General features: G+C 48.0%; 1 protein-coding gene across 6 annotated transcripts in view; it reads right to left on the reverse strand.

Annotated features, from left to right (window-relative positions):
• Positions 1-27,339, reverse strand: part of LOC134945472 (dynein axonemal assembly factor 8-like) — a 318,655-nt gene that overhangs the window by 14,333 nt on the left and 276,983 nt on the right. For all 6 annotated transcript variants that reach the window (XM_063934780.1, XM_063934779.1, XM_063934778.1 and 3 more), the window contains 2 exons: positions 21,107-21,318; positions 20,913-20,998 (listed from right to left, as the gene is read on the reverse strand). In XM_063934780.1, coding sequence (XP_063790850.1) covers positions 20,913-20,998; positions 21,107-21,318 — 298 coding nt within the window. The remainder of the gene's footprint in view (positions 1-20,912; positions 20,999-21,106; positions 21,319-27,339) is intronic.

A 27,339-nucleotide genomic window follows, 5' to 3' on the forward strand; every position in this document is an offset into this window, starting at 1 on the left:
TATAACCCTATGGCGAGTGGACACGCTGCGCTCGCCGCTGGTACCCCAGCGTCAGCCTCCTGACCACCGGGATCCCAACAGCCGGGATATCATACTGATCTCTCTAGTTGACGCTACAATCTACCTGCTTATTGTATGTGGGACAAGTAAAGTCCTGCACATGAGAAAGGCTAGCAGATTGTGACTCCGGGATTGCTACAATGACTAACAAGAGGCTTTCACATGCTTATCTATATATCTGCAAACATTTCTACGTGATAGGACTGATCATAATCGGTCGCTTGTTGTATATGTAGCGATGGGTCTCCGTTCTCCATCATTATGCCGCTGGAGCACGTACAAAACACAAGATTTAAGGCTGCTGAGGGAAATTATTGAAATGAGATAAAGTGGTAGAGAGTCCAAGATGTTTGGTGGGGCGGAGGGGCGCACGGCTATTTCTACCCCATTATATAATTAATGAGATACACTTTGACCCGAATGAAGACAGTAAGCCCTTCTTGTCACGGGCTAGACGGCTTGCCCATAGAATTCCTATAAGAAAGTTATACAATTGCCACTGTTTATCCCTTCTGCCACTAAACATGAACAATGGCGCTCTATTTTGTGGCTTTCTCCCCAGCTCTCCTGCCATAGGGTGTAACATTTGCACCTGCAATCTTGGTAACGTGAAAATAGTAACCAGAATTTCTCTTACGTCCTAGAGAATGCTGGGGACTCCGTAAGGACCATGGGGTATAGACGGGCTCCGCAGGAGACATGGGCACCTAAAAGAACTTTCTAGTATGGTGTGTACTGGCTCCTCCCTCTATGCCCCTCCTCCAGACCTCAGTTAGATCTTGTGCCCAGAGGAGATAGGGTGCATTACAGGGAGCTCTCATGAGTTTTCTGTAAAAATAATTTTGTTAGGCTTTTTATTTTCAGGGAGCTCTGCTGGCAACAGACTCCCTGCATCGTGGGACTGAGGGAAGAGAAGCAGACCCACTTCTTCTTAGTTCAAGGGCTCTGCTTCTTAGGCTACTGGACACCATTAGCTCCAGAGGGAGTCGGAACACAGGTCTCACCCTGGGGTTCGTCCCGGAGCCGCGCCGCCATCCTCCTCACAGATGCCGGAAAAAAGAAGCCGGGTGAGTATGAAAGACATATGAAGACGTCAGGCGGCAGAAGACTTCAGATCTTCATGAGGTAAGCGCGCAGCAGGAAGCTGCGCGCCATTGCTCCCACACTTACACACACACTGGGCACTGATGGGTGCAGGGCGCAGGGGGGGGCGCCCTGGGCAGCAATAAACCTCGTTTTGGGCATTAAAGCATGTAGTTAGGCTGCGGAGGCAGTAAACTACAGATCCCCGCCATTTTTTAAAATTTACGAGCGGGACCGAAGCCCGCCGCGTGAGGGGGCGGAGCTTGATCCCTCAGCACTAACCAGCGCCATTTTCTCCACAGAGGCTGCAGAGAACACTGGCTCCCCGGACTCTCCCCTGCTGAGCATCAGAGGGCTGGAAAAAAAAGAGAGGGGGGCACATATTTGGCGCAGTGAGTGGGGGAAATCTATATATATATATATATATATATATATATACACAAACAAATATAGAAAACCACAGCACTCGCCACCCCAGAAGCGGGGTGCAGTGTCTGCACTCACCGCTCATAGGGTGGGGTGCATGCAGCCCATGGCCACCTACCCAAATACATACAAATAGAGAATTCAGCACTCACCATAGCAAGCTCACTTGTCCTCACAACATCAATAAATAAATGATGGGGTTTTAGTTAGTGAATTGGCCAATGCACGGAAGCCTGCATACCTCTCCACGGTACCCCACCTACATGCAGGTCCTACACTATCACAAAGCCTTAAGAATTAAAACCTGGCAACTGTATCACATAATATAACTGCAAATATGCCCACTAAGTTTAATGTATGCCTGCCACATATCTAGTGGCTTTTAAAGGCATACTAGTCACCTGACACAGCCGGTAAATTACTAAGGAGCAGCTGACACAGGTTTAGAACAATTGAGATTACACAGGGGTGCATGAAAAGGCCTTTGTGATAGTGTAGGACCTGCATGTAGGTGGGGTACCGTGGAGCGGTATGCAGGCTTCCGTGCATTGGCCAATGCACTAACTAAACCCCCATCATTTATTTATTGATGTTGTGAGGACAAGTTAGCTTGCTATGGTGAGTGCCGAATTCTCTATTTATATATATATATATATATATATATATATATATATATATAAAAGCGCTATCTGTTTTTTTTTCCCCTGGGTCAGTTTGGCGCTGGTGTGTGCTGGCATACTCTCTCTCTGTCTCTTTAGGGAATTGTCCCCTCATAGCTATATCCCTGTGAGTGTGAGGTGTCGGTACGTGTGTCGGCATGTCTGAAACGGAATGCTTATCCAAAGAGGAGGTGGAACAGATGAGTGGTGTGTCTCAATCGGCGGTGCCGACTCAGGATTAGATGGATATGTGGCATATGTTAAATGCTAGTGTAGCTTCACTGCATAAAAGGCTGGACAAAGCAGAGTCCAGCGCGTCGGCAGGTAATCAATCTATGGATTGTACCGACTCACAGGACCCGTCGGGGTCTCAGAAACGTCCCTTCTCACAAATAAGGGACACAGATACAGACACGGACTCTGATTCCAGTGTCGACTATGATGAAGCAAGGTTGCACCCCAGGGTGACAAAAAGTATTCAGTGCATGATTATTGCAATTAAAGATGTGTTACATATCACTGATGAGCCCTCGGTGCCCGACACGAGGATACACATATTTAAGGGAAAGAAACAGGTTATAAACTTTCCTCCTTCCCATGAAATTAATGAGTTATGTGAAAAAGCTTGGGAAACTCCAGATAAGAAGCTGCAGATTCCCAAAAGGGTTCTTATGGCGTACCCTTTCCCTACACAGGACAGGGTACGTTGGGAATCCTCTCCCACAGTGGACAAAGCCTTGACACGCCTTTCCGAGAAGGAGGCGCTACCGTCCCCTGACACAGCGGCCCTCAAGGATCCTGCGGACCGCAGGCAAGAGACTACATTAAAGTCTATCTACACTCATACTGGTACTTTGCTTAGACCGGCAATTGCGTCGGCATGGGTATGTAGTGCAGTAGCAGCTTGGACAGATACACTGTCAGCTGACCTTGATACCCTAGATAGGGATACAATTTTGTTAACATTAGCTCATATTAAGGACGCAGTCCTTAGGGAAGCTCAAAGAGACATTGGATTACTGGGTTCAAGAGCCAATGCTATGGCTATTTCGGCAAGAAGAGCCTTATGGATCCGCCAATGGACGGGGGATGCAGACTCAAAAAGGCATATGGAGGTTTTACCTTACAAAGGTGATGTATTGTTTGGGGACGGCCTCGCGGACCTGGTTTCTACAGCTACCGCGGGTAAGTCGACCTTTTTACCTTTTGTTCCCCAACAGCAAAAGAAACCCCCACAATAACAGATGCAGTCCTTTCGGTCGCATAGATCCAGAAGAGATCGGGGCTCCTCTTTCCTCGCCAGAGGTAAGGGTAGAGGCAAGAGGACACCTGCTGCGGCTGGTTCCCAAGAGCAGAAGTCCTCCCCGGCTTCCGCTAAGTCTACCGCATGACGCTGGGGCTCCACAGGTGGGGGCACGCCTTCGACTATTCAGCCAAGTATGGGTTCAGTCAGACGTGGACCCTTGGGTGATAGAAATAGTCTCCCAGGGCTACAAGCTGGAATTCGAAGAGATGCCCCCTCGACGATTTTTCAAGTCGGCCTTACCAGCTTCTACCCCAGAGTGGGAAGTAGTGCTAGCTGCAATTCACACGCTGTGTCAACAGGGAAAAGGGTATTATTCAACCCTATTTGTGGTTCCGAAGCCGGATGGTTCGGTCAGGCCCATTTTAAACCTAAAATCCCTGAACCTGTACCTGAAAAGATTCAAATTCAAGATGGAATCTCTCCGAGCGGTGATAGCCTGCCTGGAAGGGGGGGATTTTATGGTGTCACTGGACATAAAGGATGCTTACCTTCATGTCCCCATATATCCCTCTCATCAGGAGTTCCTGAGATTCGCGGTACAGGATTGTCATCCATCAGTTTCAGACGTTGCCGTTTGGGCTGTCCACGGCCCCGAGGATTTTCACCAAGTTAATGGCGGAAATGATGGTGATCCTGCGCAAGCAAGGAGTCACAATTATACCATACTTGGACGATCTCCTGATAAAAGCGAGATCAAGAGAGCAATTACTGGAGAAGGTGTCACTCTCTCAGAGAGTGCTTCAGCAACATGGGTGGATTCTCAATCTACCAAAGTAACAGTTGGTTCCGACAACTCGACTAGCGTTCCTAGGCATGATACTGGACACGGAACAAAAGAAAGTTTTCCTCCCGTTGGAAAAAGTCCAGGACCTCCAGAACATGGTCCAAGAACTACTAAAGCCAAAAAGAGTGTCAGCTCATCAATGCACTCGGGTTCTGGGGAAAATGGTGGCAACTTACAAGGCCATTCCCTTCGGCAGGTTCCATGCAAGGACGTTTCAATGGGATCTTCTGGACAAATGGTCCGGGTCCCATCTACAATTACATAAAAAAAAAAAAAATAACACTGTCCCCCAGGGCCAGGGTGTCTCTTCTATGGTGGCTGCAGAGTGCTCACCTTCTAGAGGGTCGCAGGTTCGGCATTCAGGACTGGATCCTGGTAACCACGGACGCGAGCCTCCGAGGATGGGGAGCAGTCACCCAAGGAAGAAATTTTCAGGGACTGTGGTCAGACCAGGAGTCCTGTCTACACATCAACGTGTTGGAGCTAAGGGCCATATACAACGGCCTTCGACAAGCGGAGAATCTTCTTCGCAACCTACCGGTTCAGATTCAATCAGACAATGTCACAGCAGTAGCTCATGTGAACCGCCAAGGCGGGACAAGAAGTAGAGTCACGATGGCGGAAGCCACCAGGATTCTTCGCTGGGCGAAAAATCACGTAAGCGCTCTGTCAGCTGTCTTCATTCCGGGAGTGGACAACTGGGAAGCAGACTTCCTCAGCAGACACGTTCTCCATCCAGGAGAGTGGGGACTTCATCAAGAAGTCTTTGCAGAGATAACTGGTCTCTGGGGAGTTCCTCAAATAGACATGATGGCGTCACGCCTCAACAAGAAGCTTCGGAGGTATTGTGCCAGGTCCCGGGACCCTCAGGCAATAGCAGTAGACGCTCTGGTAACGCCATGGGTGTTCCAGTCGGTCTATGTGTTTCCTCCTCTTCCTCTCATCACAAAAGTGTTGAGGATCATAAGACGAAAAAGAGTACAGACAATACTCTTTGTTCCAGACTGGCCTCGAAGGGCCTGGTACTCAGATCTTCAGGAGATGTTCACGGAAGATCCCTGGCCTCTTCCTCTAAGGGAAGACCTGTTACAACAGGGGCCCTGCATGTTCCAAGACTTACCGTGGTTATGTTTGACGGCATGGCGGTTGAACGCCGGATCCTAGCAGAGAAGGGTATTCCGGAGGAGGTCATACCTACTCTAATAAAGGCTAGGAAGGAGGTGACGGCAAAACATTATCACCGTATCTGGCGGAAATATGTCTCTTGGTGTGAAACCAAGAATGCTCCTACGGAAGATTTCCATCTGGGTCGTTTTCTCCACTTCCTACAGACAGGAGTGGATATGGGCCTAAAGTTAGGCTCTGTTAAAGTACAGATTTCGGCCTTGTCAATATTCTTTCAGAAGGAATTGGCTTCTCTCCCAGAAGTCCAGACGTTTGTAAAAGGAGTACTGCACATCCAGCCTCCTTTTGTGCCCCCAGTGGCACCATGGGACTTGAACGTGGTGTTGCAGTTCCTTAAATCACACTGGTTTGAACCCCTTAAAATGGTTGAAATTTCTCACCTGGAAGGTGGTCATGTTGTTAGCCTTGGCATCTGCGAGGCGTGTGTCAGAACTGGCGGCCTTGTCTTACAAGAGCCCTTACTTGATTTTTCATGTGGATAGAGCGGAACTGAGGACTCGTCCTCAATTTTTACCTAAGGTGGTGTCTTCGTTTTCATATGAACCAACCTATAGTGGTGCCTGTAGCTACGAGTGACTTGGAGGATTCCATGTCCCTGGATGTAGTCAGGGCCTTAAAAATGTATGTAGCCAGGACGGCTAGAATTAGGAAAACAGATGCATTGTTTGTCCTGTATGCTGCCAACAAGATTGGCGCGCCTGCTTCGAAGCAGACTATTGCTCGCTGGATCTGTAACACGATTCAGCAGGCTTATGTTACGGCTGGATTGCCGTTACCGCATTCAGTAAAGGCCCATTCCACTAGGAAGGTGGGCTCTTCTTGGGCAGCCTTGCCGAGCAGCAACTTGGTCGGGGTCAAACACTTTTGCTAAATTCTACAAGTTTGATACCCTGGCTGATGAGGACCTAGCGTTTGCTCAGTCGGTGCTGCAGAGTCATCCGCATTCTCCCGCCCGATTGGGAGCTTTGGTATAAACCCCATGGTCCTTACGGAGTCCCCAGCATCCTCTAGGACGTATGAGAAAATAAGATTTTAAACCTACCGGTAAATCTTTTTCTCCTAGTCCGTAGAGGATGCTGGGCACCCGTCCCAGTGCGGAAAATCTGCAAGACTTGTATATAGTTATTGCTTACATAAGGGTTATGTTACAGTTAGAATCGGTCTTGGACAGATACTGTTGTTTTGTTCATACTGTTATGTGTATTCCAGGTTATATGGTATGATTGGTGTGGGCTGGTATGAATCTTGCCCTTAGATTAACAAAATCCTTTCCTCGTATTGTCCATCTCCTCTGGGCACAGTTCTCTAACTGAGGTCTGGAGGAGGGGCATAGAGGGAGGAGCCAGTGCACACCATACTAGAAAGTTCTTTTAGGTGCCCATGTCTCCTGAGGAGCTCGTCTATACCCCATGGTCCTTACGGAGTCCCCAGCATCCTCTACGGACTAGGAGAAAAAGATTTACCGGTAGGTTTAAAATCTTAATATCTGCAGCATGTCTCAGTTATTTGGTTGGGGTGACACCTTTATAGGAATGGGAAAACCTGTATATGTGCACCTGGTGGGTCAGACTTATGGAACTGTTGGGTGGCAGTGATGTATTGTTAATCCGGCCCTGTTCAGGGCACGGACTCACTTGTTCACCCTCGACTTTCCTCGGGCAGCTGGTATGCAAATGAAAAGTCTCATAGACAGAGCCGTAACTAGACTTTTTGGTGCCCTGTGCCAGAGAGAGAATTGGCGCCCCCCGCCCTCCTTTTTTTTTCAATAGGGACATAAGGCGCATGCCTCATGTTGTTAATCACTTACAATACCCTTTATTAAATAACATATTTTAATATATTGCCATACCCAGGATTCAAAGCTGTAACCTGTTGAATTCTAATCAAGCACCCTACTCATTGAGCTATTAGATCCTGCATAAAAGCTATTAGAACTATATGAAGCTACTGGTACTTTGTAAAATAATAATCAACATTGCAATTGAGCAGATCTATGTAGTGTGCACCCGCACATACAATCTCTTGCAGCCGCACACTACATAGATCTGCTTCAGCCACAATGTTGATAATTTTTTCACAAAGTACAAGGTAAGCTTCAAATAGTTAGAATTCATAGCTCAATGAATAGAGTGTCTGACTGCAATGCCACGGGCAATGGGTTCGAATCCTGAGTATGTCAGCATCTTGAAAAGTAATAATGGATAGTGTGACTGAATAACAAAGAAATCTCAAGTTGAGTTCATAAATGTTGTATAGGTATGAGCAGCAGAAGGGATGGGGGTAGGAGACAGCGGCGGTCAGGAGATGCTGGGCTTCAAAAAGAGGGGAAACTGCAAGTGAAAAGAATTAAAACAGATAATTGACAAGTGCCGTCAACAGCTCCCCCTACCCTGCAGCGCTATGTGCGGTGCCCCCTTTGCACACACCTAATTACGGCTCTGCTCATAGAGGGCCTAATTCAGACCTGATCGCTCCTCTGTGATTTTGCAGAGGGCTGCTATCAGATAGCCGCTACCCATAGAGAGTGAAAACCCGCCCCGTGCAAGTGTGTGAATGCATGTGTACGCCGTGCGAAAACTGCGCCAGACAGCGGACATCTGCAAATCCGTTCGCAACAACACCATCAAATGTTTTTTTCCAGTCTGTGCATAGCCCAGGACTTAAACCTACAGTGCGATACAAAAAGGCTGTTCAGGGCCGGAGCGGATGTCACACCCTCTCCCAGAAAAAAATTGGGAACGCCTGCGTTTTTCCTGGCACTCCCAGAAAACGTCCGGTTACCACCCACAAACGTCCACCTCCTGTCAATCACCTTGCGTATGCCATATAAATATATATAAAATATGACATGTTTATGTATGTAAATATATTTAAATGTGTATGTAATAATAGGATTTTGGTACTTACCGGTAAATCCTATTCTCCTAGTCCGTAGAGGATGCTGGGGACTCCAAAAGGACCATGGGGTATAGGCGGGATCCGCAGGAGTTTGGGCACACTGAAAAGACTTAAAACTGGGTGTGAACTGGCTCCTCCCTCTATGCCCCTCCTACAGACCTCAGTTATAGGAACTGTGCCCAGGAGAGACGGACATTTCGAGGAAAGGATTTTTTGTGTAAACTAAGGGCTACAAACATACCAGCCCACACCACAATCATACCGTACAACCGGAGTAACAGTAAACCAGATAACAGTATGAATAAACAACAGCAACAAGCTGAAACCAGAAATACACAACCCGTGTATAAACGAAGTGAACCAACAAGAAAACACTGCAAGTAACAATCCGCACTGGGATGGGCGCCCAGCATCCTCTACGGACTAGGAGAAAAGGATTTACCGGTAAGTACCAAAATCCTATTTTCTCTTACGTCCTAGAGGATGCTGGGGACTCCAAAAGGACCATGGGGTTTATACCAAAGCTCCAGACCGGGCGGGAGAGTGCGGACGACTCTGCAGCACCGACTGAGCAAACGCAAGGTCCTCATCAGCCAGGGTATCAAACTTATAGAACTTAGCAAAAGTGTTTGACCCTGACCAGGTGGCCGCTCGGCAAAGCTGTAAAGCCGAGACGCCCCGGGCAGCCGCCCAAGACGAGCCCACTTTCCTGGTAGAATGGGCTTTCACTGACTTCGGCACCGGTAACCCGGCCGAAGAATGAGCCTGCTGAATCGTACTACAAATCCAGCGTGCAATAGTCTGTTTTGAAGCAGGATGACCAATCTTGTTAGAAGCATACAGGACAAACAGCGCCTCAGTTTTTCTGGCAACAGCCGTTCGGGCGACGTAGATCTTCAAAGCCCTCACGACATCCAGAGACTTTGGAACTGCCACAGCATCCGTAGCCACCGGTACCACAATAGGTTGGTTAATGTGAAACGAAGACACCACCTTTGGTAAAAATTGTTGACGAGTCCTCAATTCTGCCCTATCTGAATGAAAAATCAAGTACGGGCTCTTATGAGATAAGGCCGCCAACTCTGACACTCGCCTGGCAGACACCAGCGCTAACAGCATGACTACCTTCCAGGTGAGAAACTTCAACTCAACCTTACGCAAAGGCTCAAACCAGGAAGACATGAGAAACTGTAAGACCACGTCAAGATCCCATGGGGCCACAGGAGGCACAAACGGAGGATTGATATGCAACACTCCTTTCACAAACGTCTGAACCTCTGGGAGGACAGCTAATTCCTTTGAAAGAAAATAGATAATGCCGAAATCTGCACTTTGATGGAGCTCAATTTCAGGCCTGCATCTACACCTGCCTGCAAAAAGTGGCGAAAACGCCCCCAAATTAAAATCTTCCGCAGGAGCCCTTTTAGTCTCACACCAGGAAACATACTTCTTCCAAATACGGTGATAATGTTTCGCCGTAACATCCTTCCTAGCCTTAATGAGAGTAGGAATTACCTCCCCGGGAATACCCTTACGAGCTAAGATCTGGCGCTCAACTTCCATGCCGTCAAACGCAGCCGCAGTAAGTCTGGAAACACGCATGGACCCTGCAACAACAGGTCCTCTCTTAGAGGAAGCGGCCAAGGAACTTCCACAAGCAATTCCTGAAGATCCGGATACCATGCCCTTCTTGGCCAATCTGGAACGACGAGAATCGCCTGAACCCTTGCTCGACGAATGATCCCCATTACCTTTGGAATGAGAGGAAGTGGAGGGAACACATACACCGACTTGAACACCCACGGAGACACCAGGGCGTCCACCGCATTGGCTTGGGGGTCTCTTGACCTGGAACAATACCTCGGGAGCTTCTTGTTGAGACGAGACGCCATCATGTCGATCAACGGAATTCCCCAACGCTTCGTCACCTCCGCAAAAACCTCTTGGTGAAGAGCCCACTCTCCCGGATGGAGATCGTGTCTGCCGAGGAAATCCGCTTCCCAGTTGTCCACTCCCTGAAGGAAGACTGCTGCCAGGGCGCTCACGTGTTGTTCCGCCCAGCGAAGGATTCCTGTGGCCTCTGCCATTGCCGCTCTGCTCCTTGTTCCGCCTTGACGGTTTATATGTGCCACCGCTGTGATGTTGTCTGACTGTACCAAGACAGATCGACCCTGAAGAAGGCTTCTTGCTTGTAGCAGGCCGTTGTAAATGGCTTTTAACTCGAGAACGTTTATGTGGAGACCCGCTTCCTGGAGCGACCATCTCCCCTGGAAGTTTCTGCCTTGCACCCCAGCCCCGGAGACTTGCATCTGTTGTCAGAAGTACCCAGTCCAGGATACCAAACCGGCGTCCCTCCTGGAGGTGAGAACTTTGTAGCCACCACAGGAGAGAAATTCTGGCTCTGGGAGATAGACTTATCTTCCGGTGCATGTGCAGGTCAGACCCGGACCATTTGCTCAGCAAGTCCCACTGAAACACCCGGGCATGAAACCTGCCGAATGGAATGGCTTCGTACGCCGCAACCATCTTCCCCAGAACCCGCGTACATTGATGGATGGACACCGTCTTCGGCCTCAGAAGTTCCCTGACCATCGACTGGAGTTCTAGTGCCATCTCCTGTGGAAGAAATACTCTCTGTAACTCCGTGTCCAGAATCATGCCCAGAAAAGACAGCCTGGTGGTCGGAATCAACTGAGATTTTGGCAAATTTAGCACCCAACCGTGCTGTCGCAGCACCAACAGCACCAAATCTACACTCCTTAGCAATCTTTCCTTGGACCTCGCCTTTATCAGGAGATCGTCCAAGTACGGGATAATTGAAACCCCTTGCTTGCGAAGGAGAACCATCATTTCTGCCATGACCTTGGTGAAAACCCTCGGGGCCGTGGAAAGGCCAAACGGCAACGTCTGAAACTGGTAATGAGAATCCTGTATTGCAAACCTGAGGAAGGCCTGATGCGAAGGAAATTTCGGGACATGTAAGTAGGCATCCTTTGTGTCGACTGACGCCATACAATCCCCCCCTTCCAGGCTGGAAATCACAGCTCGAAGAGATTCCATCTTGAACTTGAAAACTTTCAAGTATGGATTGAGGGATTTTAGATTCAGAATCGGTCTGACCGAACCGTCCGGTTTCGGCACAACAAATAGGCTCGAGTAGAACCCCTCCCCCCGTTGCGACGGGGGAACGGGAACAATGACCCTCTGCTGACACAATTTTTGTATTGCTGCCAGCACCAGCTCCCTGTCCGGAAGAGACGCTGGTAAGGGCGAAACGAAAAACCGGTGAGGGGGCACCTCCCGAAATTCCAGTTTGTATCCCTGAGATACAATCTCTAGGACCCAAGGATCGAGGCCTGAATGCATCCAGACCTGACTGAAGACTCGGAGACGGCCCCCCGCCGGTCCGGACTCCCCCAGGGAAGCCCCAGCATCATGCGGTGGACTTGGTAGAGGCAGGGGAAGACTTTTGGTCCTGGGCGCCCGACACGGCAGGCGACTTCTTACCCCTTCCTTTACCTTTTGAAGCGAGGAAGGACGAACCTTTTCCACGCCTGTATTTGTTGTGACGAAAGGACTGCATCTGCTGATGTGGTGCCTTTTTGTGTTGTGTGGGAACATAGGGAAGAAAAGAGGACTTACCCGCCGTCGCGGTAGAGACCAGGTCTGCCAAGCTGTCCCCAAACAAGACACTACCTTTGAAGGGTAAAGCTTCTATAGCTCTCTTGGAGTCGGCATCCGCATTCCATTGATGGATCCACAACGCCCTCCTTGACGATATTGACATGGCATTGGCTCTTGATCCCAAGAGACAAACATCCCTCGCCGCATCCTTCAGGTAATCTGCAGCGTCCTTGATATAACCAAGAGTCAAAAGAACATTATCTTTATCAAGGGTATCCATATCAGCAGCTAAATTCTCAGCCCATTTAGCAATAGCACTACTCACCCACACCGACGCCACTGCAGGCCTGAGCAATGCACCCGTATTAGCGAAAATGGACTTCAGAGACGTCTCCAGCTTGCGATCCGCCGGATCCTTGAGAGCTGCCGTGTCAGGAGACGGAAGCGCCACCTTCTTAGACAAACGAGATAGGGCTTTGTCAACATTTGGAGACGACTCCCATTTTTCCTGTCATCAGCGGGGAAAGGATACGCCATGTAAATCCTCTTGGGAATCTGCCACCTCTTATCTGGCGACTCCCAAGCTTTTTCACAAAGAGTATTCATTTCATGAGAGGGGGGAAACTTCACCTCAGGTTTTTTCCCTTTGAACAAAAAAATCCTTGTTTCCTGCACCGCAGGTTCATCAGAAATGTGTAAAACATCTTTTATAGCCACAATCATGTACTGAATACTCTTCACTAAACGTGGATACAAAGCAGCCTCAGAAAAATCGACCTCAGAATCAGAGTCCGTGTCGGTATCAGTATCTACCACTTGAGTAAACGCCCGCTTTTGCGAGCCCGATGGGGTTTGTACCTGAGACAAAGCCTCCTCTATGGACTTTTTCCACACCTGCGTCTGTGACTCAGATTTATCTAACCTCTTTGATAAAGAAGCTACATTCGTATTGATTGTACTTTGTAATGTGAGTAAATCAGGTGTCGGCTGCGCCGACAGGCCTAAATCCAGACCCACAACCGCTCCTCCAACAATCTCCTCCGGCGAATCACATTCAGCCTCAGACATGCCGACACGTGTAATCGACACACCAACACCCACTCAGAATGTATCAGCTAGGGGACAGGCCCACAGTGAAGCCCAGACAGAGGACCCAGAGGGAGTATGCCAGCTCACACCCCAGCGCCCATATATCCCTACAAGGGAAATATATGACCAGCGCTGCTATAATAATAGTAACAACTGCACCACGCTGCGCCCCCCCCTGAAATATCTCCCCGTTACTTGTGAGGAGAGATGGAGTTCCCGGCCCAGCGTCTCCTTCAGCCACGTGGAGGAGAAAAAATAAGAATTTACTTACCGATAATTCTATTTCTCGGAGTCCGTAGTGGATGCTGGGGTTCCTGAAAGGACCATGGGGAATAGCGGCTCCGCAGGAGACAGGGCACAAAAAGTAAAGCTTTTTCAGATCAGGTGGTGTGCACTGGCTCCTCCCCCTATGACCCTCCTCCAAGCCAGTTAGGTACTGTGCCCGGACGAGCGTACACAATAAGGGAGGATTTTGAATCCCGGGTAAGACTCATACCAGCCACACCAATCACACCGTACAACTTGTGATCTGAACCCAGTTAACAGTATGATAACAGCGGAGCCTCTGAAAGATGGCTTCCTAAACAATAACCCGAATTAGTTAACAATAACTATGTACAAGTATTGCAGACAATCCGCACTTGGGATGGGCGCCCAGCATCCACTACGGACTCCGAGAAATAGAATTATCGGTAAGTAAATTCTTATTTTCTCTATCGTCCTAAGTGGATGCTGGGGTTCCTGAAAGGACCATGGGGATTATACCAAAGCTCCCAAACGGGCGGGAGAGTGCGGATGACTCTGCAGCACCGAATGAGAGAACTCCAGGTCCTCCTTTGCCAGGGTATCAAATTTGTAAAAATTTACAAACGTGTTCTCCCCTGACCACGTAGCTGCTCGGCAGAGTAGTAATGCCGAGACCCCTCGGGCAGCCGCCCAAGATGAGCCCACCTTCCTTGCGGAATGGGCCTTAACAGATTTAGGCTGTGGCAGGCCTGCCACAGAATGTACAAATTGAATTTTGTTACAAATCCAACGAGCAATCGACTGCTTAGAAGCAGGAGCACCCAACTTGCTGGGCGCATACAGTATAAACAGCGAGTCAGATTTTCTGACTCCAGCCGTCCTTTAAATGTATATTTTTAAGGCTCTGACAACGTCCAACAACTTGGAGTCCTTCAAGTCGTCTGTAGCCGCAGGCACTACAATAGGCTGGTTCAGGTGAAACGCTGATACCACCTTAGGGAGAAAATGCGGACGCGTCCGCAGCTCTGCCCTATGTCGAATGGAAAATTAAATAAGGGCTTTTATAAAACAAAGCCGCCAGTTCAGATACTCTCCCGGCCGAAGCCAGGGCCAGTAACATAGTCACTTTCCATGTGAGATATTTCAAATCCACCTTCTTTAGTGGTTCAAACCAATTTGATTTGAGGAAATCTAAAACTACATTTAGATCCCACGGTGCCACCTTAGGCACCACAGGAGGCTGTATATGCAGTACTCCTGTGATAAAAATCTGGACCTCAGGGACTGAGGCCAATTCTTTTTGGAAGAATATTGATAGGGCCGAAATTTGAACCTTAATAGATCCCAATTTGAGACCCATAGACAATCCTGATTGCAGGAAATGTAGGAAAACGACCCAGTGGAAATTTCTCCATCGGAGCACTCCGCTGCTCGCACCACGCAACATATTTTCGCCAAATACGGCGATAAAGCTTCGCGGTGACTTCCTTCCTTGCCTTTATCAAGGTAGGAATGACTTCTTCTGGAATGCCTTTTCCTTTTAGGATCTGGCATTCAAACGCCATGCCGTCAAACGCAGCCGCGGTAAGTCTTGAAAAAGACAAGTACCCTGCTGAAGCAGGTCCCTTCTCAGAAGTAGAGGCCACGGATCGTCCGTGACCATCTCTTGAAGTTCCGGGTACCAAGTCCTTCTTGGCCAATCCGGAGCCACTAGTCTTACTCCACTTTGCCGTATAATCCTCAATACCTTTGGTATGAGAGGCAGAGGAGGAAACACATATACCGACTGGTACACCCAAGGTGTTACCAGCGCGTCCACAGCTATTGCCTGCGGATCTCTTGACCTGGCGCAATACCTGTCCAGTGTTTTGTTGAGGCGAGACGCCATCATGTCCACCATTGGTTTTACCCAACGGTTTAATAGCATGTGGAAAACTTCTGGATGAAGTCTCCACTCTCCCGGGTGAAGGTCGTGTCTGCTGAGGAAGTCTGCTTCCCAGTTGTCCACGCCCGGGATGAATACTGCTGACAGTGCTATCACGTGATTCTCCGCCCAGCGAAGGATCCTGGCAGCTTCTGCCATTGCCCTCCTGCTTCTTGTGCCGCCCTGTCTGTTTACATGGGCGACTGCCGTGATGTTGTCCGACTGGATCAACACCGGTCTTCCTTGAAGCAGAGGTTCCGCCTGGCTTAGAGCATTGTAGATTGCTCTTAGTTCCAGAATGCTTATGTGAAGAGACTTTTTCAGGCTCGACCACACTCCCTGGAAATTTCTTCCCTGTGTGACTGCTCCCCAGCCTCTCTGGCTGGCACCCGTGGTCACCAGGATCCAATCCTGCATGCCGAATCTGCGGCCCTCCAATAGATGAGCCTCCTGCAACCACCACAGAAAGGATACCCTTGTCCTCGGCGACAGGGTTATCCGCAGGTGCATCTGAAGATGCGACCCTGACCATTTGTCCAACAGATCCCTTTGCATGGAATCTGCCGAAAGGGATTGCTTCGTAAGAAGCTACCAGTTTTTTCCCAGGACTCTTGTGCATTGATGTACAGACACCTTTCCTGGTTTTAGGAGGTTCCTGACCAGGTCAGATAACTCCTTGGCTTTTTCTTCGGGAAGAAAAACCTTTTCTGAACTGTGTCCAGAATCATCCCCAGGAACAGCAGACGAGTTGTCGGCATTAATTGGGATTTGGAATATTCAGAATCCATCCGTGCTGCTTTAGCACCTCTTGAGATAGTGCTAAACCCATCTCTAGCTGTTCTCTGGACCTTGCCCTTATTAGGAGATCGTCCAAGTATGGGATAATTAATACGCCTTTTCTTCGAAGAAGAAATATTATCTCGGCCATTACCTTTGTAAAGACCCGAGGTGCCGTGGACAAACCAAACGGCAGCGTCTGAAACTGATAGTGACAGTTTTGTACAATGAACCTGAGGTACCCCTGGTGTGAGGGGTAATTGGAACGTGGAGATACGCATCCTTGATGTCCAAGGATACCATAAAGTCCCCTTCTTCCAGGTTCGCTTATCACTGCTCTGAGTAACTCCATCTTGAACTTGAACTTCTTTATGTACAGGTTCAAGGACTTCAGATTTAGAATAGGCCTTACCGAGCCATCCGGCTTCGGTACCACAAAAAGAGTGGAATAATACCCCTTCCCTTGTTGTAGAAGAGGTACCTTGACTATCACCTGCTGAGAATACAGCTTGTGAATGGCTTCCAAAACCGTCTCCCTTTCTGAGGGGGACGTTGGTAAAGCAGACTTCAGGAAACGGCGAGGTGGCTCTGTCTCTAATTTCAACCTGTACCCCTGAGATATTATCTGCAGGATCCAGGGATTTACCTGCGAGTGAGCCCACTGCGCGCTGTAATTCTTGAGACGACCGCCTACCGCCCCCGAGTCCGCTTGCGAAGCCCCAGCGTCATGCTGAGGCTTTTGTAGAAGCCGGGGAGGGCTTCTGTTCCTGGGAAGGAGCTGCCTGTTGCTGTCTCTTCCCTCGTCCTCTGCCTCGTGGCAGATATGAATAGCCCTTTGCTCTCTTATTTTTAAAGGAACGAAAAGGCTGCGGTTGAAAGGTCGGTGCCTTTTTCTGTTGGGGAGTGACTTGAGGTAGAAAGGTGGATTTCCCGGCCGTAGCCGTGGCCACCAAATCCGATAGACCGACCCCAAATAACTCCTCTACGCATCGCCTGTCCACTGTCGTGTCCATAAAGCTCTTCTGGCCGAAATGGACATAGCACTTACCCGTGATGCCAGTGTGCAGATATCTCTCTGTGCATCACGCATATAAAGAAATGCATCCTTTATTTGTTCTAACGACAGTAAAATATTGTCCCTGTCCAGGGTATCAATATTTTCGATCAGGGACTCTGACCAAACCACCCCAGCACTGCACATCCAGGCAGTCGCAATAGCTGGTCGTAGTATAACACCTGCATGTGTGTATATACCTTTTTGGATATTTTCCATCCTCCTATCTGATGGATCTTTAAGTGCGGCCGTCTCAGGAGAGGGTAACGCCACTTGTTTTGATAAGCGTGTTAGCGCTTTGTCCACCCTAGGAGGTGTTTCCCAGCGCTCCCTAACCTCTGGCGGGAAAGGGTATAAAGCCAATAACTTCTTTGAAATTAGCAGTTTTTTATCGGGGCACCCCACGCTTCATCACACACGTCATTTAATTCTTCTGATTCGGTAAAAACTACTGGTAGTTTTTTCACACCCCACATAATACCCTGTTTAGTGGTACCTGTAGTATCAGCTAAATGTAACATCTCCTTTATTGCCAAAATCATATAACGTGTGGCCCTTTTGGAAAATACGGTTGATTCGTCACCTTCACTACCGGAATCAGTGCCTGTGTCTGGGTCTGTGTCGACCGACTGAGGCAAGGGGCGTTTTACAGCCCCTGACGGTGTTTGAGGCGCCTGGACAGGCACTAAGTGAGTGTCCGGCCGCCTCATGTCGGCAAACGACTGCTTAAGCGAGTTGACGCTATCCCGTAATTCCACAAATAAGGCATCCATTCTGGTGTCGACCCCCTAGAAGGTGACATCCTCATATTTGGCAATTGCTCCGCCTCCACACCAATAACGTCCTCATACATGTCGACACACACGTACCGACACACAGCAGACACACAGGGAATGCTCTATACGAAGACAGGACCCACTAGCCCTTTGGGGAGACAGAGGGAGAGTCTGCCAGCACACACCAAAAAGCGCTATATATGACAGGGATAGCCTTATGATTAAGTGCTCCCTTATAGCTGCTTTTATATTAATATATTGCCATTTATTTTGCCCCCCCTCTCTGTTATACCCTGTTTCTGTAGTGCAGTGCAGGGGAGAGACCTGGGAGCCTTCCTGACCAGCGGAGCTGTGACAGAAAATGGCGCCGTGTGCTGAGGAGATAGGCCCCGCCCCTTTTCCGGCGGGCTCGTCTCCCGCTATTTAGTACATTTAGGCAGGGGTAAATATCTCCATATAGCCTCTGGGGCTATATGTGAGGTATTTTTAGCCTTTTTAAAGGTTTACATTTGCCTCCCAGGGCGCCCCCCCCCAGCGCCCTGCACCCTCAGTGACTGCCGTGTGAAGTGTGCTGAGAGGAAAATGGCGCACAGCTGCAGTGCTGTGCGCTACCTTAAGAAGACTGCAGGAGTCTTCAGCCGCCGATTCTGGACCTCTTCTTGCTTCAGCATCTGTGAGGGGGCCGGCGGCGTGGCTCCGGTGACCATCCAGGCTGTACCTGTGATCGTCCCTCTGGAGCTTCATGTCCAGTAGCCAAGAAGCCAATCCATCCTGCACGCAGGTGAGTTCACTTCTTCTCCCCTCTGTCCCTCGTTGCAGTGATCCTGTTGCCAGCAGGAATCACTGTAAAATAAAAAACCTAAGCTAAACTCTCTAAGCAGCTCTTTATGAGAGCCACCTAGAATTGCACCCTTCTCGGCCGGGCACAAAAATCTAACTGGAGTCTGGAGGAGGGTCATAGGGGGAGGAGCCAGTACACACCACCTGACCTGTAAAAGCTTTACTTTTGTGCCCTGTCTCCTGCGGAGCCGCTATTCCCCATGGTCCTTTCAGGAACCCCAGCATCCACTTAGGACGATAGAGAAAGATGGCGCTGGTGAGCCGCGCGCTAAGCTCCGCCCCTTCCCGGCGGGCTTCAGCGCGCCAGATTTGAAAATGCCGGCGGGGGCTGAGAAACGGTGCAGAGGCACCGAAAAAGCTTTCGCCGGCTTCGCGGACCCCAGTAACCTGCTGCCCAGGGCGCCCCCAGCGCCCTGCACCCTGTGAGTGCCGTCAGTGATCGTGTGTGGGAGCATGGAGCGCAGCGTTACCGCTGCGCTGTACCTGGTTACCGAAGTCTTCTGCCGTCCTGAAGTCTTCTGATCTTCTCATACTCACCCGACTTCTTTCTTCTGTCTTCTGTGAGGGGGTGACGGCGCGGCTCCGGGAACAAGCAGCTAGGCGCACCAAGTGATCGAACCCTCTGGAGCTAATGGTGTCCAGTAGCCTAAGAAGCAGAGCCCTTAAACTAAGAAGAAGTAGGTCTGCTTCTCTCCCCTCACTCCCACGCTGCAGGGAGCCTGTAGCCAGCAGGTCTCCCTGAAAATAAAAAACCTAACAAAAGTCTTTTCCAGAGAAACTCAGGAGAGCTCCCCTGTGAGTGTCCAGTCAGTCCTGGGCACAAAGTCTAACTGAGGTCTGGAGGAGGGGCATAGAGGGAGGAGCCAGTTCACACCCAGTTTTAAGTCTTTTCAGTGTGCCCAAGCTCCTGCGGATACCGTCTATACCCCATGGTCCTTTGGAGTCCCCCACATCCTCTAGGACGTAAGAGAAATATATATATATATATATATACAGTATATATGTGTGTGATGCAGTTAATAAACCTCCTGTCGGGATCCCGGCGTTCACTAGACCGACGCCGGAATCCTGACAGCCTGGTAAATGTCAAAGGTTGGAATCCCAACCGCAGCCCGGTATTCCCACTCAGGTGGTGGATCCACACCACCACCCAAGTGGGAATATAACTTGTGGCGAGCTAAGCCACCAGGCCTGAGGCATGACGAGCGCAGCGAGACCACGAGGGGACGCTGCTGGGATTCTGGTTGATGGGATGCCACTGTCAGTAAACTGGCAGAGGGAATGTGATCATACAGCACCCACATCACCTTTATATGGTTTGGAGCATTTAAGACCTTTCACCAACCAGACAGAATTCCACATACCCCCATGTGACCTACTTGTTGCTTCCTGCGCAGAGTTGACATTGCCGCACATTCCATCTGATTAAGCATCTGGAGGTTCTTACATGTAAGTAGAACATAGGCGTAACTAACTACAGGAGACTTGCACTCTTTACTCCTCCATCATGGTGCGATACACTCTGCTGTGTGAGACCCAACAGTCTGAAGAAGGCTGTCCTCACAGATAATTGAAAGTGAGGATCCCTTCCAGTGTCTTCCCAAAGACAGTCCAACATGGCTATACTTACACAGTATTTCCTGGCCTCAGCGCACTTCTACAGCATCCTGTACCCATGGCCACAGCCGTGGGCCCACCATGGGGTCCACCGATTACGGCTTGTGGTATATTCAGCAGGTGCAGTAGAACGTAAATTAAAAAGCAAATGTTATATTGTCATAGTACATGCAATCGGTGTGTGTGGCATGTTTTAAAGTACTGCAATACCTGACCTGCTACAGATCCAAGGATGCTACAAAAATGAGACAATTAACAAATAATCACCAGATGATAATTGATGTAAAACGCTGAATAATTATTTCAGATATCAGTGACAAATCTTCCAAACTCCCACAAGCCAATGGAAAGCTGAAATATTAACACCTCACAACAAAGATGCTTCCTATTGGACTATTCTGCAGGCCGCCTTTCATTTTTCTCGCATCACTCTTGGTTGTGCAAAACGCTCATTGACTAAACAATGGGTTAAGAGCAATATAATGGTAATAAATTATTTAGTTCATTTCCTTTGCTAATTATTCTCATGTGTTTTGTTCCTGACAGAAACACACTGGCGCTTACCTGCCCATTAGTGAGTGGAAACAGGTTACTGCATTGTCCCGCTGGGCAGCTATTACCAGACAGGGGCCCTCAATTAGAACCTTGAACTGCAAGAAACAATAGCAAAACAAGTAATAGGTTATGCAGAACAGTTTTAGCAACCTTTGTATGCCATTATGTCAAAGCCCCCCCCCCCCCCTATGTTTAATAACTACCTCAGCTGAGAGGCTATTCTTTAGGCTGTATAACTCTGCAACAATCTGAGCTTGTGATTGGTCAAATACTGTGAGCCGTGCTCCTGTGACAAGGAACGCTTTGTCAATCAGCTGCTCTAGTCCCTGGATGTACGTTGGTGAAGAGCCACCTAGAGTCCGTGAAGGGAACAGCAGGCATGTTGTCTGGCACAAGGCGCTAGTAAACGGCAGATCTAGCATGAAACACAGAAAAACAAAGTTACTTCACATAGATATCCTCATTGTAAAGGCTAAAAATAATACTACTTCTTTTTGCACTGATATAATACTGTACTGTATGAATTTTATGCATCAACGCACTCGCCTCTATTTGTACGCTTGGTTAAACAGCATCATAATTATACAAGTTCGCTTGCACCAGTGCAATAGAGGTATCAGAAATCAGACGGATTTCTGCCTACCCGCAATTTAGTATAGCCCGTGGTTCCGTCTACACTCCCTCACTAAGCGTAGCATAAGTGTGAGCGCCCATTTGCCACCAGTTACTCCCATTACAGTCGCAAGCTCAAATGCAACTGTGTTGTGTATGTCCCAGAACTGCACGTAGATGCTCGGCTTCTGGGCACGTGCAGCGCTAAACTGCCAAGATCTGTCCGCAAAACAGACTTGTATGTAATTCTGCATCTGTCACATACGGTGGATCTAATGGGAATTCTAATAATGAGAGGCAGCACCTGCCTGTCACATGCCATAGAGTGATTTAAGAGTGTAACGTCTTGATTAGTATACGTTAAATATTGACACGATTGTATAATTATTCTGTGGAAAATAACATGATGTATGCACTGCACGGGGAACGCCTACTTACACATTGCAGCAACATCAAACTCAGCTGTCACTTTTCTAGTGAGGAATTAGGGCCCGTCTTCCAAGTTATGCCTGATAGTTACAGGAACGGCAGGATCTTCCTGCAACGTGTGAGCTCAACACAATACGACACCAAGGTTCTTTACCACAGACTGTATGCAATGCATGCTGCAATGGTGGCTAATGCAGTCCCGCTGCACATTTGTACACAGCTATTGTGTGACAATATGATAATGTTACAGCCGCCTGGAAATGTATTCAGATGCGTACAAATACCCAGTGGTGGTGGCAGATCCTTTGATAATCGACCATCTATGTTAACCTATGGCTGCGCAGAATGGCCGCAGGAACTGAGACGCTGACATCATGTTTTCTGCATACAGGACTGCGGATGTACCATGAAAATGGTCGCAACACACCTGTGTTACGACTGTCACTCCCTGTTACCTCCCCCACACAGTCCCTGACTGACATTCTGCGGTCGTGACACATGCAGAGTCAGACGATAATCGCTCAGCTTCATTAATATTGGCATTGTGTACAAGTGAATCAGACCCTGAGCTGTGACAGGCGAAAGATAGACGTGACTGGTTGCTAGTTTTCCCACAATGTTATTTAATGCAGTGTCCTGTGCCCAGAAAGGAAATACTAGTAATTTTGCTCTCTGTGAGCAGAATTTACTCTATATTGCAGTGCAAGGTTAGATCTAATTTAGAGCCAAAGCATAGAGAGACCCATGTGCTATTCAGGCCTCTATTTCCATCACAGGGGCCTGTCGGTACAACCGTGAGCCTCGTCATATTGTGACAGACTGGAATTAATCTGTTTTTAGACCCATTCCAGTTGGTACACTCATTGGTCTACGCGTAACCTCAATCTACTCTTACTTTGCTTTAGCCGGGCATTTGATTCTGTACCCCTGAGGAAGTCACATAAGGGACGAAACGCGTTGGCTATATCAGTCATTCTACATCTCTGTATGTTGAATACATGCCAACAAGGAAACACAGACGTAAATGTAAATCGGATGAACACTCTAACATGTCACTGTGAAATTGTACAAATGCTTTGTACATTTTATTATGTATTTCTATGATGAAACAAAACAAAATTAAAATTGTATTCTATTATCTATACTTCTGATTTATGTATGTTCTAATGATCAACATGTTGTATGATATTGAATAGTACTATACTATTAGCGCCTTCAGATCCATTTGTTAGACATTTGTTCTCTGAGCCTCGACTAATAGGAGGTTCTTCTAGAGGTGCTGCTCCGAATTCCTCACTTAGCGCCATTGGGTACCCTTTCTTTTATATATATATATATATATATATATATATATATATATAAACGACAATATTCCATTCAGCGGCACTCGGAGACTTATGCAAAATCGTAAAAAGTGCTTTTAATATGTCATAGTAACAATTTGCATTCCAACGTTTCGGGGCATAAACCACCCCTTTATCAAGGTGAGCAAACAAGAAGTGAATAAACAACAAAGAGACAAACCTTTATGTGTAAGGAGGACCCGTCGGCGGGAAGAACAGCTGAGTGCAGGGAAGATCAGCAACTTCCGACCAGCTGGTGTGACGTGCGTGCAAGAGCTGAAACCATGTGATTGTGTTATCCGGCGGAAGTGCCCGACGTCGTCCTGGTTACCAACTGTAAACAGAAGCGTCGGACCTTCACATTGTAACCATGGTAACCGGGAAAGTCCGTGTGTTACCATTCTAAAGGGGATCGCTGATCTGCGCTGTGCAGAGTGAGAGTGATTGAGACGTGGAACAAGTGCATCACTTAGTGGAGCCATCCACTGAGTACTAGTGTACTTAATCGCTATTGGAGTAGGACGTATAACATCTATGCGTGTGTAAGTTCAAAGAAAGAATTAATGTTTGAACAAAATAAACTGCTAAATATACAGGGAGGGCCTGGGTGTGTTATGTTGAATGTGTCTAACCGACCCCCCTATGTTGTAGATGAGCCCATGTCCGTGGCGATATGTATACTTATATATTGGCTAGTATGTTAGCCCAGCGTGTCATATATGTCGGGGTTGTTGTGTGGTTACTGTCTTAGGTATAGGATTCTGTGTGTACCAGTAAGTGTGTACAATCTGGTTTACTCGTAATGAAAAAGGACCATAAACATCACAATATAACGGGTCATAGACCAAAGTCCTTCAAAAAACACTCCATTGCAACCTGTCATTCAAACCCATCGGTTTGGTCGTGTTGAGTCTAAATTGCCATCGCGCTTCCAACTTGAGCAAGGAACCAGCTCTATCTCCACCTCTAATGTTTTTCGGAATATGGTCGATGATTTGGAAATTCAGATCGCTCAATGAGTGGCCACTATCTGCATAGTGTCTTGCCACTGATTGTTCTGATTTATTCTGCATAAGTGCGGCCTTAACGGCAGACCTATGCATGGCAAAGCGTTCTCTAGCTGTACGCACCGTCTTGCCCACATACTGCAGCCCACATGGGCAAGATATCAGGTAGACCACATGGGTGGTAGTACATGTAAGGACGTGTCGTATGGAATAAGTTCGACCAGTGGAATTGGCTGTAAAAGTTCCTCCCGTAGTCATGTACTTACATGTTTCACATCCCAGGCACTTATAGCATCCGGGAGTTCTGGACAGGAATGTACTGGATGGAAGATCTTTGAAACTCGTAATGCCCGCATGTACTACAAAGTCTCTAATAGTTTTGCCCTTAGTATGACATACCATGGGTCGTTTATTGTGCAGTGTAGGAAGCTTCTGATCAGTGGCTACTATGGGCCATAAGGCCTTAAGGGCCCTGGGTACCACCGGGCTGGTGGTGTTAAATTTGGAGACAAAGGGTATGATTTGTGTTGCCTTCTTCTGTTTGGATTTTAAAAGATCATTCCTGTCAATGGTGGCTATCTCTTTCTCCAAATTCTGTAGCGTATTAAGTTGATATCCTGTCATACTAAGGGCAAAACTATTAGAGACTTTGTAGTACATGCGGACATTACGAGTTTCAAAGATCTTCCATCCAGTACATTCCTGTCCAGAACTCCCGGATGCTATAAGTGCCTGGGATGTGAAACATGTAAGTACATGACTACGGGAGGAACTTTTACAGCCAATTCCACTGGTCGAACTTATTCCATACGACACGTCCTGACATGTACTACCACCCATGTGGTCTACCTGATATCTTGCCCATGTGGGCTGCAGTATGTGGGCAAGACGGTGCGTACAGCTAGAGAACGCTTTGCCATGCACAGGTCTGCCGTTAAGGCCGCACTTATGCAGAATAAATCAGAACAACCAGTGGCAAGACACTATGCAGATAGTGGCCACTCATTGAGCGATCTGAATTTCCAAATCATCGACCATATTCCGAAAAACATTAGAGGTGGAGATAGAGCTGGTTCCTTGCTCAAGTTGGAAGCGCGATGGCAATTTAGACTCAACATGACCAAACCGATGGGTTTGAATGACAGGTTGCAATGGAGTGTTTTTGAAGGACTTTGGTCTATGACCCGTTATATTGTGATGTTTATGGTCCTTTTTCATTACGAGTAAACCAGATTGTACACACTTACTGGTACACACAGAATCCTATACCTAAGACAGCAACCACACAACAACCCCGACATATATGACACGCTGGGCTAACATACTAGCCAATATATAAGTATACATATCGCCACGGACATGGGCTCATCTACAACATAGGGGGGTCGGTTAGACACATTCAACATAACACACCCAGGCCCTCCCTGTATATTTAGCAGTTTATTTTGTTCAAACATTAATTCTTTCTTTGAACTTACACACGCATAGATGTTATACGTCCTACTCCAATAGCGATTAAGTACACTAGTACTCAGTGGATGGCTCCACTAAGTGATACACTTGTTCCACATCTCAATCACTCTCACTCTGCACAGCGCAGATCAGCGATCCCCTTTAGAATGGTAACACGCGGACTTTCCCGGTTACCATGGTTACAATGTGAAGGTCCGACGCTTCTGTTTACAGTTGGTAACCAGGACGACGTCGGGCACTTCCGCCGGATAACACAATCGCATGGTTTCAGCTCTTGCACGCACGTCACACCAGCTGGTCGGAAGTTGCTGATCTTCCCTGCACTCAGCTGTTCTTCCCGCCGACGGGTCCTCCTTACACATAAAGGTTTGTTTCTTTGTTGTTTATTCACTTCTTGTTTGCTCACCTTGATAAAGGGGTGGTTTATGCCACGAAACGTTGGAATGCAAATTGTTACTATGACATATTAAAAGCACTTTTTACGATTTTGCATAAGTCTCCGAGTGCCGCTGAATGGAATATTGTCGTTTATAGAAATGGATCTCCAGAGGGCACCAAAGCAGTTTACCACCTGTTAGGTGAGTGCCGATCCGTGTGAAATAACTATATATGTATATATATATATATATATATATATATATATATATATATATACTGCTCAAAAAAATAAAGGGAACACTAAAATAACACATCCTAAATCTGAATGAATGAAATATTCTTATTAAATACTTTGTTCTTTACATAGTTGAACATGCTGACAACAAAATCACACAAAAATTATCAATGGAAATCAAATTTATTAACCCATGGAGGTCTGGATTTGAAGTCACACTCAAAATTAAAGTGGAAAAACACACTACAGGTGGATCCAACTTTGATGTAATGTCCTTAAAACAAGTTAAAATGAGGCTCAGTAGTGTGTGTGGCCTCCACGTGCCTCTAGGACCTCCCTACAACGCCTGGGCATGCTCCTGATGAGGTGGCGGATGGTTTCCTGAGGGATCTCCTCCCAGACCTGGACTAAAGCATCCGCCAACTCCTGGACAGTCTGTGGTGCATGTTGGTGGATGGAGCGAGACATGATGTCCCAGATGTGCTCAATTGGATTCAGGTCTGGGGAACGGGCGGGCCAGTCCATAGCATCAATGCCTTCGTCTTGCAGGAACTGCTGACACACTCCAGCCACATGAGGTCTGGCATTGTCTTGCATTAGGAGGAACCCAGGGCCAACCGCACCAGCATATGGTCTCACAAGGGGTCTGAGGATCTCATCTCGGTACCTAATGGTAGTCAGGCTACCTCTGGCGAGCACATGGAGGGCTGTGCGGCCCACCAAAGAAATGCCACCCCACACCATTACTGACCCATTGCCAAACCGGTCATGCTGGAGGATGTTGCAGGCAGAACGTTCTCCTTGGCGTCTCCAGACTCTGTCACGTCTGTCACATGTGCTCAGTGAGAACCTGCTTTCATCTGTGAAGAGCACAGGGCGCCAGTGGCTAATTTGCCAATCTTGGTGTTCTCTGGCAAATGCCAAACGTCCTGCACGGTGTTAGGCTGTAAGCACAACCC

Source organism: Pseudophryne corroboree, chromosome 7, assembly GCF_028390025.1.
Source record: "Pseudophryne corroboree isolate aPseCor3 chromosome 7, aPseCor3.hap2, whole genome shotgun sequence".
Classification (NCBI taxonomy): Eukaryota; Metazoa; Chordata; class Amphibia; order Anura; family Myobatrachidae; genus Pseudophryne; species Pseudophryne corroboree.